At 53.7% G+C, this 15,307-nt stretch overlaps 1 protein-coding gene across 6 annotated transcripts in view; it reads left to right on the plus strand.

Annotated features, from left to right (window-relative positions):
- Positions 1-15,307, plus strand: part of Cacna1a (calcium voltage-gated channel subunit alpha1 A) — a 120,141-nt gene that overhangs the window by 81,111 nt on the left and 23,723 nt on the right. For all 6 annotated transcript variants that reach the window (XM_070008497.1, XM_070008500.1, XM_070008495.1 and 3 more), the window contains exons 25-30: positions 1,104-1,264; positions 2,602-2,739; positions 4,482-4,683; positions 7,101-7,265; positions 9,553-9,663; positions 14,222-14,305. In XM_070008497.1, the coding sequence (XP_069864598.1) occupies positions 1,104-1,264; positions 2,602-2,739; positions 4,482-4,683; positions 7,101-7,265; positions 9,553-9,663; positions 14,222-14,305 (861 nt within the window). The remainder of the gene's footprint in view (positions 1-1,103; positions 1,265-2,601; positions 2,740-4,481; positions 4,684-7,100; positions 7,266-9,552; positions 9,664-14,221; positions 14,306-15,307) is intronic.

Here is a 15,307-nt window from a genome sequence, read left to right on the forward strand (position 1 = left end):
GAGGGAAAAAGGGAGGAAGGGAGAGAGGGAGGAAAGCAAAACAAGTTTTGGCTTGTGATCCTTTCTACTTAGAGGCTGACCTAGGGAGGATCCCAGTTCAAAGCCAGCCTGGGCAAAAAAAAAAAAAAGTTTCTGAAGCAATTTGTGACCACGAGCCAGCTGCAGTGGTACATTCCTGCCATCCCAGTTTCATGGGAAGCATAAAAAGGAGGATCGTGGTCCAGGTCAGCCTGAGCCAGAAGTAAGTGTCTCAGATACAAAAAAAAAAAAAAAAAAAAGGCAGCCGGGCGCTGGCGGCTCTCAGCTATAATCCCAGCTACTCAGGAGGCTGAAATCTGAGGATCACGGTTCAAAGCCAGCCCAGGCAGGAAAGTCCGTGAGACTCTTATCTCCAATTAATCACAGAAAAAGCCAGAAGTGGTGCTATGACTCAAGTAGTAGAGTGCTAGCCTTGAGCAAAAAGCTCAGGGACAGTGTCCAGCCCAGAGTTCGAGCCCCAGGACTGGCAAAATAAAAACAAGATGGAGTCTGACTCCAAAAGTTCTCTCTCCAATGAGTCAGGAGCCCTTCCTGAGTGACTCACCTATCACCCCGAAAATGATGACAGTGAGGGTGTCCTGTGTGGGACCCTCCTCAGATGCCAGAGTTCTGCACAGTGGCACAGAACTTGCCCTGGTCCCTCATCTCTAGATGACAGACGGGACATGCATAGTCCTTCTGCCGTCTGGGTCAGGGGATACAGACAGGAAAGTTGGTTCAGCAAAGATGCCAGGTGCCCGTGGCTCACACCTGTCACCTGAGCTACTCAGGAGGCTGAGATCTGAGGATCGAGGTGCAAAGCCAGCTGGGGCTGGAAAGGCTGTGAGACTCTCATCTCCAATAAACCGCCAGAAGTGGCGCTGTGGCTCAGGTGTTAGAGTGCTGGCCTTGAGCTGAAGAGCTGAGGGACGGCGCCCAGGCCCAGAGTTCAAGCCCCATACCAACCAAAAGAAAAACGATGCCATGTCTTCCCACAGCCCCCAGAGCCCTGGCAGGCAGGCCCCATGGGTGTATGGGTCCGGGGGGCTTTGGCCTCATGCTGCCTCTCCCCCCCCCCCTTGCAGGCGGTGTTCGATTGCGTGGTGAACTCACTGAAGAACGTCTTCAACATCCTCATTGTATACATGCTCTTCATGTTCATCTTCGCCGTGGTGGCTGTCCAGCTGTTCAAAGGAAAGTTTTTCCACTGCACAGATGAGTCCAAGGAGTTTGAGAAAGACTGTCGGTGAGTTGTCATCTGTGGGGCCCCGTGTGGGTGTGGATGGGGAGAGAGGCCGTGGCGGGAACCCTCGGGAAGCACAGAAACTTGCACCCTTGCAGCTGTGTTGAATCTGGGAAAAGCAAATAAAATGGTTCTGGAATTAAAGACACTCAAGCAACCCCACATAGGATCCAGAAGGTAGGCGGGGTTGGTAGCGCATGCCTATAATCCCAGCACTCCAGAGGCTGAGGCAGGAGTATCGGGAGTTCCAGGCCAGCCCGGACTACATACATACCATGACCCTGTCTCAAAAAGAAGTACCAATAATAATAACCCAGTGCTCCTTGCCAAATAATTGCCTAGCAATTGCCCAACTCTGTCTACTGCTCAGTAATATTTTTGTGTGTGTTGAATTCAGGGCCTGGCCTCTGCTCCTGAGCTTTTTTTTTCTTGCTCAAGGCTGGTGCTCTACCACTTCAGTCACAGCTCTCCTTCTGGTTTTTGGAGGTTCATTGGAAATGAGCGTCTCATGGATTTTGCTGCCCAGGTTGGCTTTGAACCGCGATCCTCAGATCTCAGCCTCCTAAACTGTGCAATTACAGGCGTGAGCCATGACTGCCCAGCTACTAGTTACTATATTTTTTTTTGTCTTTGCAGATCAAGGACAATTGGTTGTTATTACCCATTTTTGTAATAACTGGGAAGGAGCTATAGACAGCAGAGAAACAACTAGAAATACTTTATCTCTGACACTATTTTTTTTTTTTTTTTTGGTCAGTCGTGGGCCTTGAACTCTGGGCCTGGGCGCTGTCCCTCAGCTCATCAGCTCAAGGCGAGCGCTCTACCACTTGAGCCACAGTGCCACTTCCGGCTTTCTGATGGTTTATTGGAAATAAGAGTTTCATGGACTTTCTGCCCGGGCTGGCTTTGAGCCGTGATCCTCAGATCTCAGCCTCCTGAGTAGCTGGGATGACAGGCGTGAGCCACCGGTGCCTGGCACTATTTTTTAAATGTCACTGGAGAGGCTCAGCCCCCGAGTGCCGGGATCACAGGCGTCCAGACCCGTTTCTGGGCTGCTTGTGGCAATGAGATGGCTCCTAGCCAGGCACACCTGCGCACTCCTGTAGCCCCAGCTACTCAGGGGGCGGAGACAGGAGAAGCACTCACGCTCAGGGGTTCAAAACCAGCCTGGGCAGCTTAGGGAGACCTCGTGTCTGTACAAAAGATGGGGGGGACGACACTTGGGTCCAGTGGGGAATGAGCCCCGGCTTCCTGCCCCCTCCCGCGGCCCTCTGGGTGCAGAGATTGGATGTTGGGTCTGCGGCCGCAGGGCGCTGGGGCCTCACGTTCGCGTCCCGCAGGGGCAAGTACCTCCTGTACGAGAAGAACGAGGTGAAGGCCCGGGACCGGGAGTGGCGCAAGTACGAGTTCCACTACGACAACGTGCTGTGGGCGCTGCTCACCCTCTTCACCGTGTCCACGGGGGAAGGCTGGCCGCAGTGAGCGGGGGCGGGGCCCGGGAGGGGCGGGGCCCGGGAGGGGCGGGGCCCGGGAGGGGCGGGGCCCGGGAGGGGCGGGGCCAGCTGGTAGGGCGGTGGGAAGCTGCCGGGGGAATGAGGGTCGAAGGCTCTCAGATCCCAAAGCAGGGTGTGAGGGGACAGGCTTGAGGCCGGTGGGCCGCCCAGGGGCTGGGGACGTGGTTAAGTCAGTGGATAAGGCTTGGATAGGGCGTAGCTCAGTGAGGGTTCATTTTCTAGAGGGTGTGGCTCAGCTCAGTGTGAGGGCTTGCCCTACAGTGGGCGTGGCTCCGTTGTAGACTGGGCTCAGCGTCGGGGTGTGGCCATGGTGGGGGCATAGCTCCTCAGTGTAGGAGGCCAGACTATAGCGGCCCAGGGCCCAGTGAAGGCCCTTGTGCGTGATAGGGTGGAGCTCCAGGTGGGGGCGTGGCCAGATGTGAGGCGTGTCTCTGTGATAGGGTGGAGCTCCAGGTGGGGGCGTGGCCAGATGTGAGGCGTGTCTCTGTGATAGGGTGGAGCTCCAGGTGGGGGCGTGGCCAGATGTGAGGCGTGTCTCTGTGATAGGGTGGAGCTCCGGGCAAGGGCGTGGCCCAGTGTGGGGAGTGTCTCTGAGTTAGAGTGGAGCTCCAGGCGGGGGCGTGGCCTCGTCTGGGAGTGTCTGTGATAGGGTAGAGCTCCAGGTGGGGGCGTGGCCCTGTGGGGTTTGTCTCTGTGATAGGCCGTGGCTCAGCATTTGGGGCGTGGCTCAGTGACTGGTGTGGCTTTGTTCAGTGATGGGGTGTGGCTCAATGTAGGGCGTGCTCGGTGTCCCAAGAATTTAAAATAAGCGTGCTAAGCAAGGTAGTGCACCGCTGTTCATTTCAGCTACAGAAGAGGCAAAAATAGGAAGATAGCCATCCAAACAATAATGAAGCAAAATGGGCTGGGGTGTGGCTCAAGCCATAGAGCACCTGCCTAGTGAGTACAAAGCTTGGTACTGAGTTCAAGTCCCAGTGCCACCTCCCACAAAACGGCGGCGGCCGTGACCTTGTGGGTGTGGATGTGTGGCCTTGCGTGACCTCTGCTTATCCTCGCCATAGTCTCCTCTGTGGCGCAGGCCAGGGACCTCTGGGGTCCCCTGCTGGCACTTGGCACAGGTCTCCCCAAATGTGGGGGCCACCGGAGGACGGGGAAGAGGGGGGTCATCATCACTTACAATTCTGACAAGTTCTTCCTTGTGGGCTTTTTAAGTGCTGTAGTCTTTGTGCCATTCTCTCCTGCTTTGAAAACCCCTGCAATCTATGTACCTCAGTTTCCCTACATGCAAGATGGAGCCAGTAGTAGCCCCAAGAGGGTGGCTGTGAAAATCACTAAAATATGAGGCATGTTGCTGATGAATCACAACCACTCACCCTGGTACTTAGCACCAGGTACATAGCACTTAGTACCATTACTGCTAACCTGGATCCTTAGCCGAAGTACTCAGTGCTTTAGCATCAGTACTGCCAACCCTGGTACTTAGCAGAAGTACTTGAAACTTAGCATGAACACAGCCCAACCTGGCACTTAGAACAAGTGGGTACTTAGCCTAAGTATCACCAACACTGTACTTAGCACAAGTACTGGGTACTTAGCACAAGTACCACCAACCTTTGTACTTATCAGTAGAGGTAACTTTTATGTCATTTCCATTTCCTCTCCATGCTTCTGTCCATTCCTGTCCCTGCTCTGCCCACTCCCCACAGGGTCCTCAAGCATTCAGTGGACGCCACGTTTGAGAACCAGGGCCCCAGCCCCGGGTACCGCATGGAAATGTCCATCTTCTACGTGGTCTATTTCGTGGTCTTCCCCTTCTTCTTTGTCAACATCTTCGTGGCCTTGATTATCATCACTTTCCAGGAGCAGGGGGATAAGATGATGGAGGAGTACAGCCTGGAGAAAAACGAGGTACTAACACCCAGTTGTGACCCCACCCCACCCCATATTCACACATAGGCACGGTCAGGAACCAACACTTGCTTCTTCTGTGCGGGATGCAGTTCTGCAGGGCAGCCCTCTTGAACTTCCCTTTGCCACGTGATATGTATCAGTCAGTTCAGACCAGGGTATGCTGCAGTAATGAGTATCCCCTAGAGACACAAAGGGGCTGGTTTTTGCTGTTTTGTGTACAAGTCCTGGAGCTTGAACTCAGGACCCAAGAACTGCCACTTCGCTTTTTTGCACAAGGCTAGCCCTTACCACTTGAGTCACAGCTCCACTGTCAGGTTTGGGTAGTTAAGAGATGATCAATCTCATGCACTTTCCTCCCAGGCTAGCTTAGAACTGTGATCCTCAGGTCTCAGCCTTCTGGGTAACTAGGATGACAGGCGTAAGGCACTGGCACCTGCTGATTTTTTTTCTTTTTTCTTTCTTTTTACAAGTCCTGGGCTTGAACTTTGGGCCTAGGCACTGTCCCTGAGTTTCTTTTGGCTTAGAGTGCTCTACCACTGAGCCAGAGCACTTGTCTGACTTTTTTTATTGGAGATGAGAGTCTCACAGACTTTCCTGCCAGGACTGGCTTCGAATTGTGATCCTCAGATCTCAGCCTCCTATGGTTTTTGTTTTTTTAATACAAGATGTCTCTCTTTGTTGACTCTCATCAACTGGATGTCTTCAACCCTGTCTTCTAGTTTGCTTTCCTGGTGTCTATTAAATTGTAGACACCTTCCGGGCACCAGTGGCTCACACCTGTCATCCTAGCTACCCAGGAGGCTGAGATCTGAAGATCACGGTTCAAAGCCAGCTCAGGCAGGAAAGTCCATGAGACTCTTATCTCCAATGAACCACTAGAAAACTGGGAGTGGCGCTGTGGCTCAGGTGGTAGAGCACTCCCCTTGAGCTAAAGAGCCGAGGGACAGCGCCCAGGCCCAGAGTTCAAGCCCCATGACCAACAACAACCAAAAAATGTGCACACCGCATGTTCAAACCAGGCCAGGCCAGCACCTTCCTCCAAGGTATTTCACAGCAAAGTGACACAATGTGACCTACCCTGGTCCAGCTCCCACGTCCACGGCGGCTCGGCATTCACTCAGGCATTCACTCATTTGCTCTCAATGGGGCAGGGGTACGTCATCTCCCCATGAGATGGATAGCAACTACTTACAAGTGGAAATCCAGTCAACCTTGCCAAGTGTGGTAGTGTACACCTTGTAATCCCAGCACTTTGGGAGGCTAATGTAGGAGGATCTTCAGTTCAGGGACAGCCCTGAGCTACATGGTCTGTTTCAAAAACCAACAAAACTAAAAAGTAAGAAATCATGGCAGCGGAGCACCGGTGGCTCCCGCCTGTCATCCTAGCTACTCAGGAGGCTGAGATCTGAGGATCATGGTTCAAAGCCAGCTTGGGCAGGAAAGTCCGTGAGACTCTTATCTCCAATAAACCACTAGAAAATTGGAAGTGGCGCTGTGGCTCAAGTGGTAGAGTACTGGCCTTGAGCTGAAGAGCTGAGGGACAGCGCCCAGGCTCAGAGTTCAAGTCCCACAACCGACAAAAAAAAAAAAAACATGTGAGCCAGATACTGGTGGCTCACACCTGTCATCCTAGCTACTCAAGAGGTTGAGATCTAAGGCGCACGGTTCAAAGGCAGCCTGGGCACAAAATGTCTGTGTAACACTCAGCTCCAATTATCCAGTGAGATGCTGGATGAGATGTCTGTGGCCCAAATGGTAGAGCACCAGCCGTGAGCACAAGTGCCTGAGTTCAAACCTTGCTACCTGCCAAAGAGCAGGGGGGAAACGGAAGGGGGGAAATCAGACATGCACTGAGGAGCAAGCCGAGGCTCCAGGACTTGGTGTAAATTCCAGTGTGGCAGCCTTGGGGGCTGTGCCATCTCAGGCCAGTAGCTTAACTTCCCTGGGCAACCCAGCTCCTCTCCTTGAGGTGGGATTGGAGGTAAACCCAGGCACAAAGTGACTCCTGAAACAGTCACAGCAACTTTCTGTGTGTTATGGGGAGGGGGGACCCTGGGTCTTGAACCCGGGGCCTGGCGCGGTCCATGAGCTTTTCTGCTCAAGGCTAGCACTCTACCACTTTGAGCCACAGCCTTGCTTTTTGTGCTTCAGTGACCGTAAAGAGTCTCACGGGACTTTCCCGCCCAGGCTGGCTTTGAACCACGATCCTCCCATTTCAGTCACCTGAGTAGCTGGGATTACAGGCGTGAGCCACGAGGGCCTGACTAAGAAAGGAGCGTGGCTGAGGAGTTGGTTGGGAGCCGGGAGGGCAGATGTCTGAACCAGCTGAGCCCTGCGGTGTGTGGTCGGCCTCCTCCAGCCGGCCTCCGCCCCCCCCCCCCCCCCCCCCGCCTCACACTGCCTCTCCCCCACAGAGAGCCTGCATCGACTTTGCGATCAGCGCCAAGCCACTCACCCGGCACATGCCGCAGAACAAACAGAGTTTCCAGTACCGGATGTGGCAGTTCGTGGTGTCCCCGCCCTTCGAGTACACGGTCATGGCCTTGATCGCCCTCAACACCATCGTGCTGATGATGAAGGTGAGCGGCGTCACACACCGATGGACCCCGCGTCACCTCTGAGCCTCTGTGTCCTCCCTTCCCTCTGCCTGCCACTCGGATCCCACCATTCTGTCTGGCCAGCTCCTTCCTGATGGCCTGGCTCACAGGGTACTTGCTCCAGAAAGCCTTGCCCACCTCCCCCAGCTGCATCTTTGCAGGCTCCTCCTGGTTATCTCCCAGGATGGAATGTTGCTGTTGGGCGCATACTAGAGGGCCTCACCAGCCTCTGAGCGCCAGGCAGCCGGAGACCCAAGAGTTCGGGAAGGGCCTGAGCCCCGGGCAGGGGGGATGAAGCCTTCGTGAGGGTGGAATGGAGGAAGTGAGGGAGGACTGCGGGGAGGAGTTTTGGAGCTTCCTGGGTGAAACATCTGAACTTTTGAGCTGTGAAGTTTGAGTCCTGGATTAGAGTCCAGCTTTCCCACTGTAGCTTCGTTTCACCTGAGGGCGCGGGTCACTCCCCCACGCCTGTCGCCCTGCCAACAAAATGGGCGATGTGTGTGAGGATTCAGTGAGAAAGCTCAGGCCGTCTTCGTACTGGGCTTGGCATTGTAGAGACCCTCAGTAATTGTAACCTTTTCTTTTTATGTCTTGAACTTGGGACCTGAACTCGGGCCTGGGCACTGTCCCTTAAGCTTTGCCACTTGAGGCTGGGGCTCTACCACTTGAGCCACAGCCCCACTTCTGGCTTCTCTGGACATCTATACTCAGAGATCCCCGACCGTCTCTGAAATGTCTTTTATTACAGTTAGTCGTCCTTTGAGCCAAGACCTCCCCAGCTGCGCAGGGCATTGCGTTTGTGTTGCTTAAATCTCTGTCTTTCCAGCACCCATGTTTGTTCATGCTGCAGATAAACCAGGTGGAGCCTGACACCAGTGGCTCACGCTTGCAATCCCAGCTACTCAGGAGACTGAGATCTGAGGATCACGGTTCAAAGCCAGCCCGGGCAGGAAAGTTCAATAAACCACCAGAAAAGTGGAACTGGCTTGGTGGCTCAAAGTGGTACAGTGCTAGCCTTGAGCTGAAGAGCTGAGGCACAGCGCCCAAGCCATGAGTTCAAGCCCCATGACAGACAAAAAAAAAGGAAGAAAGGAAGAAAGGGAAAAAAAGAAAGAAAGCAAGAAAGAAAAGGAAGGAAGGAGGAAGGAAGGAAGGAAGGAAGGAAGGAAGGAAGGAAGGAAGGAAGGAAGGAAGGAAGGAAGGAAGGACAAAAACCAGGGTAGGAGCCAGGGGAACTAGACATGCTGTTCCACATCTGGGGATGAGAGGCCCAAGGACTTCATTCCTTCCTCCTTCCAGCTGCCATGTTTCCTCTAGTCTGTGTTTGACCCTATTTTTCCATTATATAATGAAACACCTGAAGCAAGGTAAGTGTATAAAGTGACTGAAGAGACAGGGCCACAGGGCCCAGCAAAGGCTCTGGCAGAAGGAGGAGGCCACGCCCCTCAGACCTAACTTCCTCCCGCTAGGCCCTGCCTCTTAAAGGCCCCACCTCTAGCCCACTCCTGTAATCCTAGCTATTCAGGAGGCTGAGATCTGAGGCTGGTGGTTCCCCAGGCAGGAAAGTCCATGGGACTCTTACTTCCAATGAACCACTGAAAAGCCAGAGGTGGAGCTGTGGCTCAAAGGTGGGGGAGGGCTAGCCTTGATCAAAAAACCTCCATAACCGCACCCAAGCCTTCAGTTCAAGTGCCCCGACTAGCACCAAAAAAAAAAAAAATGTCATGCTATTGAAGGTAAGCCTTTAACACAGAGCCTTTGACAAATACAAGCTATATCCAGATTGGGGAAAGCACAGCCATGGGGTCCTCAAGTTGCATTCAATTATGATTAAAAATAATTTGGACAAGAAGATATTACAGGGGGCCAGGAGAGCGGTGGCCGCCGGGGCTGTTATTGAAGGCTGTTATATCCAGCCTCGGCCTAAGGAGTAGGGACAGTGGGAGAATCCAGCAAGAATTCTGGCTGGTGGCCTTCCTGTTATATATCAACTTTCAAAAAGAGAGTTCTAAGCTGGGCACAGTGGTGCACTCCTGTAATCCCAGCACCCAGGAAGACTGTGGGTTGGAGGCCCTTGTAAAGACCCAGGGTTTTCAGACATTTGCCTCTACCGAGGAGATTGTACTATCCTTGCTTGGGGCCTGGACCAGCGGCTCTGTCCTGGGTCCCCAATTCCCCATCTCAGGGAAGATGGCCACAGAGCCTCCTCCCCAGCCGCCCTCCCCCGACCCTTAGAACACTGATGTCTCCCTCCTCCTTCCTTCTCTAGTTCGACGGAGCCTCCGCAGCTTACGATAACGCTCTGAAGGTGTTCAACATCGTCTTCACCTCCCTCTTCTCTCTCGAGTGCGTGCTGAAAGTCACGGCCTTTGGGATTTTGGTAAGCACAGCTGTGGGGCTGAAGGTGCCGGCTGGGGGTAGGCCCACAGGGGCTCTGAGGGCTGCTGCCCCCCATCCACCCCTCCCAAGTGTGGGTGGGGGGATCTAGACATAATTACTATCTGCCTTAGAGACAGGGGAACAAAACAAAATCAGAGAGACATTCAGTGCATGGTATCCAGACTGTGTCTGCCAAGTGTGGTGATACACACCAGTAATCCCAGCATCTCAGAAGGCTGAGGCAGGAAGGATGGTGAATTCCAGGCTAGCATGGGCCACATGGCAAGATCTTGTCTCAAAAAAAAAACTAGGCACCAGTGGTTCACGCCTGTCATCCTAGCTACTCAGGAGACTGAGATCTGAGGATCGCAGTTCAAAGCCAGCCCGGGCAGGAAAGTCCATGAGATGCTGATCTCCAATAAACCACCAGAAAACCGGAAGTGGCGCTGTGGCTCAGAGTGCTAGAGCTCTAGCCCTTGAGCAATAAAGCTTAGGGACAGCGCCCATGCCAAGTTCAAGCCCCATGATAAAGACAAGACATGGGATAAACTAATGATAGCTACCACGATAACTTCAGGAAATCACTATTTCATCTTATTGTACGGCTTCATTTCTGATATTGTGTCTTCTCTTCTGCTGCATTTCTTTCTCTTTCAAATGTGTATCCCTGGGCTACTAACTTGATCTTTTTCTCCATGAATGCATGTCGTCAGAACCTAAGTTCTTTGTTTCTTTTTTTTTTTGGTCGGTAGTGGGGCTTGAACTCTGGGCCTGGGCGTTGTCCCTCAGCTCTTCAGCTCAAAGCTAGCGTTCTACCACTTGAGCCACAGCACCACTTCCAGTTTTCTGGTGGTTTGTTGGAGATAGGAGTCTCACAGTCTTTCCTGCCCGGGCTGGCTTTGATCCGTGATCCTCAGATCTCAGCCTCCTGAGTAGCTAGGATGACAGGCGTGAGCCACCAGCGCCCGGCTAGTTCTTTGTTTCTTATCTGTGCATGGGACAGGAAAGAGGGGTCCAGGAAATTTGATGAGAAACTTTTTTGTCCTTTCTTTGTTGTATGTGTGTCAGTCCTGGATTTTGAACTCAGGGCCTGGGCTCTGCTCCTAGCTTTTCAGATCAAGGCTAGCGTTCTACCACCTGAGCCACAGCTTCACTTCCATCTTTTTTGGTAGTTTAGTGGAGATAAGAGTCTCATAGAAGCCAGGCACAAGAGGTTCACACCTGTCATCCTAGCTACTCAGGAGGCTGAGATCTGAGGATCGTGGTTCAAAGCCAGCCCAGGCAGGAAAATACATGAGACTCTTATCTTCAATGAGCCACCAGAAAACCAGAAATGGTGCTGTGGCTCAAGTGGTAGGGCGCTCACCTTGAGTAGAAGAGCTGAGGGACAGCGCCCAGGCCCAGAGTTCAAGCCCCATGACCACCAAAAGAAAAATCTCATGGACTTTCCTGCCCTGGCTGGCTGGCTGTGTGTAATGATCCTCACATTTCAACCTCCTAAGTAGCTAGGATTAAAAAGACATGACTTTTATAGGTATTTGTGAAAGATTATGTGAATAATACTGTGTCGGTTTGCTGTCTGTTGCTACAGTTTGCATAAATATCTCCCAGATTATCCATATGCCAAAGGCTCAGCCCATCAGCCAGTGGTACAATCAGGAGGCAAAAGCACCTTTAAGAGGCAGGGCTGGACTGAGAAGGTGGCTCAGTGGTGGAGTGCTTGCCTAGCATGCTTGAAGCCCTGGGTTCCATTCCTCAGTACCACATACACAGAAAAAGCCAGAAGTGGTGCTGTGATTCAACTGGTAGAGTGCTAGCCTTGAGCACAGAGAGGCTCAGGGACAGTGCCCAGGCCCTGAGTTCGAACCCCAGGACTGGCAGGGCTTTCTGAGAGGAAGTGAGGTCACTGAGGGGCATGGCCTTGGAGGGTACATAGGGACCCCAGCTCCCTCCTCTCGTCCTGGTTTTTCTGGTCTCCATGAGAACATGTTGTTCCATCGTTGGCTAGGGCTCAGGGCACCAGGGCCAAGGAAACCATGACCCCTGGAGAACCTGTCTTCTTGCCAAGTGAGTGGGCTCAAGTGCTTTGCCACCATGATGAAAAGTGGTCTTCAAGATGCAAAGAAAAATTCCATGAGTAGAAGGTGAAAAATAAAGATGAGCCAGGAGCAGGTGGCTCACGCCTGTAATCGCAGCTACTCAGGAGGCTGAGATCTGAGGATCAAGGTTCAAAGCCAGCCTGGGCAGGAAAGTCCATGAAACAGTTATCTCCAATACACCACCAAAAAAGCCAGAAGTGGAGCTGTGGCTCAAGTGGTAGAACACCAACCTTAAGCAAAAGAAGTTCAGGGATAATGCCTAGGCCTTGAGTTCAAGTCCCAGGATTGGACACACACACACACACACACACACACACACACACACACACACACACACACACACACAAAGAGCCAGGTGCTAGTAGCTCACACCTGTAATCCTAGCTACTCAGGAGGCTGAGATCTGAGGATCGAGGTTCGAAGCCAGCCCTGGCAGGAAAGTCTGTGTGACTCTTATCTCTAATAAACTACTCAAAAGGAGCAGGAAATGGAGCTATGGCTCAAGAGGTAGAGCACTAGCCTTGAGCAAAAGAAGCTCAGGGACAGTACCCAGGCCCTGAATTCAAACCAAAGGACCCATACGGAAAAAAAGAAAAAGTGTGCAAAGAAGTTAGGTCTTTGATGTGTGGCCTCAAATGGGTGTCACAGATGTGTCCGGCTAGCTTTGCGCCATAACTCCCAGATCTTAGCCTCTTGAGCAGTTATGATTATGGGCATGAGCCACCAGCACCTGGCAAAATATTATTTTGTGCTGGTCCTGGGGCTCAAACACGCCGCCTGGGTTGTATCCCTGGGTGTTTTTTTCCTCAAGGCTGGCTTTCTACCACTTGAGGCAGAGCTCCTCTTCTTGTCTGGTGGTTAACTGAAGATGAGAGTCTCACGGACTTTCCTGCCCAGGCTGGTTTCACACTGCCATCATCAGATCTCAGCCTCCTGAGTAGCTAGGATGACCGGCGTGAGCCACCGGCGCCCTGCCTTTACCAATCCCTTCGCTCATCCTACCCTGGGCGTTTAGAGGCTCTGGGCCCTGCAGTTCTTTCCATGGGAGCCAGTTGCCCACTGGGTGAATTCTTCTGCCCAGAACCGAGGCTCTGTCTCCTCACCCCTGCCAGTCCTGCGGGAATCTGCCCTGAATCTCCCTTGCTGTTTTAGATAAGCCCCCAGATCCTTATGTCCCGTTAGGCAATAGACAGGAGAGCCTTTTAGTTCTGGAGCTTGAGGTCCATGGTGAACATCTTAGAGGGTTGTGTCTATTTTGAATTTCTCGGAAGCAGAGCCCACAGCAGGGGACATGGAGCGGGGGACAGGGCCAGCACCCCACACACACACCTCCGCTTCCCCCCTCCCAAGCCCATGAGCTCAAGGTGCAACTCCAGTGCTGACCTCCAGGTGGCAGCAGAGAGCATACCCGTCTGGGAGGAGGAAGCTGGGGGGTTGATACCCGCCTCATCCCTGTCAATCAAGGGCTACTTCTCAGGGGTCCTGAGATCAAATGATAAAAGGCCTCTAATTGAGACGGGAAATGTTAGGGAGCTAAGACAGAGACCAGGCCCCCAAGTCCTGACCTGCTTCCACGAGGGGGCTACCAAGCAGGACCTTTAGATCCAGACAGAGTGCTACATCTTCATGGCATAGGGAGGGCAGGGGAGGGTTAGGAAAGCCTGGGGGTCCCAGGGCCCTGGGGGCTGTGGTTGGTTGCTATTTTCCCAACAATCCAGCTGTATCTGTGCGTCCCTCCTCGCAAGCCAGGGCCCAGCCCAGGGGTGGGTGCGGGGAAGGGGAGGATGTATCAGTCAGCTCAGAGCACTGTTGAGCTGCTGTGACAAACAACCCCACCATCTCAGGAGCTTTTATCAACAAATATGCTTATCGAGCTCCGAAGAGGAGCTCTCTATCTCCTGATCACTCAGAGACTCGGGTTTATGGAGTAACTGTTGTCTGGAATGTTCTGGATCCTATAGAATTCAGAGGATTCTGGAGAGTGGAGAGTGTTTTGCTGGCCAGGGACTGCCCACACTGCCCATACTCTGCAGTCTGTTATTGTCAGGAAACTGGCACAGAGAGGTTAAGCCAGTTGCCCCTAGCCACACAGCTCAGCTGCTACTTGAACTGGGATCTGAGTCTAGATTCTGTGGTTTAGTGAAATGTCCTATACACACAGTACAGTCCCGAGTTCAAAGCCCGACTCAATATCTCTGTTACTGGCCTCAAGACAGGTAAGTAGCTTTGATGTCTCTGCCCGCCCAGGGATGCCTGGGTGCCCTGGGAATGTTGGGAAGACAGAGCGCCGCCCCCCTTTCCCCACAGAGGGGAGACGGGGCCCTGGAGCCCGGCGAGACATGGAAGGCGTTTGGGGGGTTCCCCGGGAGGGGGCCCCACAGCACGCGAAGCCTAAGCGGGCACCGGACGGGGCGCCAAGGCCGCCGTTGCCATCCGTCCTGTGCGTCCCCCCTCTTCTAGAATTACTTCCGCGATGCCTGGAATATCTTCGACTTTGTGACTGTTCTGGGCAGCATCACGGACATCCTGGTCACCGAGTTTGGGGTGAGTCTCCAGCTGACTGTTTTTCTCTGGGGCAACTTGGGGCCTGGAGAGATGGGGGGTGGGGAGGAGGTGCAGACCCGGGGATCCCCCGGCCGCCTGGCTCAGGCAGCCCTTGGCTGGGGACCATAGACGGGAGAACCCAGGGACGAGGAGGGAGGGGGGCGCCCCAAAACCCAGATGTGGGGCTGCCCTGCCCCCCGACGTGGCATCAGGAGTGAATGACAGGGCTCAGGAATAAGCCGTGCAGGTTGCACACACACACACACACACACACACACACACACACACACACACACGGGGTCATGAGTAAGCGACGGGTGTGTGCCTCGCGAGTGAGCACACGCGCATCCTGGGAGTCGGCAGCATGAGTTCCTGCAACCTTGATGCGGTCTGGGGAGGGGGTCGCAGGGCCTCGGGACGTGGCCCCCGGGGGCTGGTCTTGGGAAGACACTCAGGGTGTCAGGGGACCCCTGGGACTCGCGGCTCGCGCAGGGGAGGTGGGAGGGGCGGATTCTCAGGTTGTAGACAACCCTGAGTCCCACGGTCTTGCCCACACCCTGGCCTTGGCTACTGCCAAGGAGTCTTGACTTGGGGACCCAGGGGAGACGGGGAGGAGGGGAGGAGACCCCCCCAGGGGGAGAAGCTGCTCCGTGGTGGAGCATCTGCATGGCTGTACAAGGCCTGGCACCAAAAAAAAGGAAAAGTAACAATAACAACAATGATCATAATAATCGTACATGGGAAAAGGGCGGGCAGCTGCAGCCTGGCCGCGCTGAGCCAAGATGAGGCCAGTCCCAACAGCCTGCTGGCATCTTCTTGGGGCGTCCCAGCCTGGCCTCTCCCCAGAAGCCAGGGACACATTTCCCCACACTTCTTTGTAGCCGGCAGGAGCAGCAGGTGTTCAAAGTGCACACCTGTCATCCCAGCCACTCAGGAGAGAGCTGAGGATCCAAGTTTGAAGCCAGCCTGGGCAGAGAAGTCTGTGAGACTCTTAAATCTCCC

This window comes from Dipodomys merriami, unplaced genomic scaffold, assembly GCF_024711535.1.
Source record: "Dipodomys merriami isolate MVZ:Mamm:240054 unplaced genomic scaffold, mDipMer1.0.p SCAF_70, whole genome shotgun sequence".
NCBI classification, from domain to species: Eukaryota; Metazoa; Chordata; class Mammalia; order Rodentia; family Heteromyidae; genus Dipodomys; species Dipodomys merriami.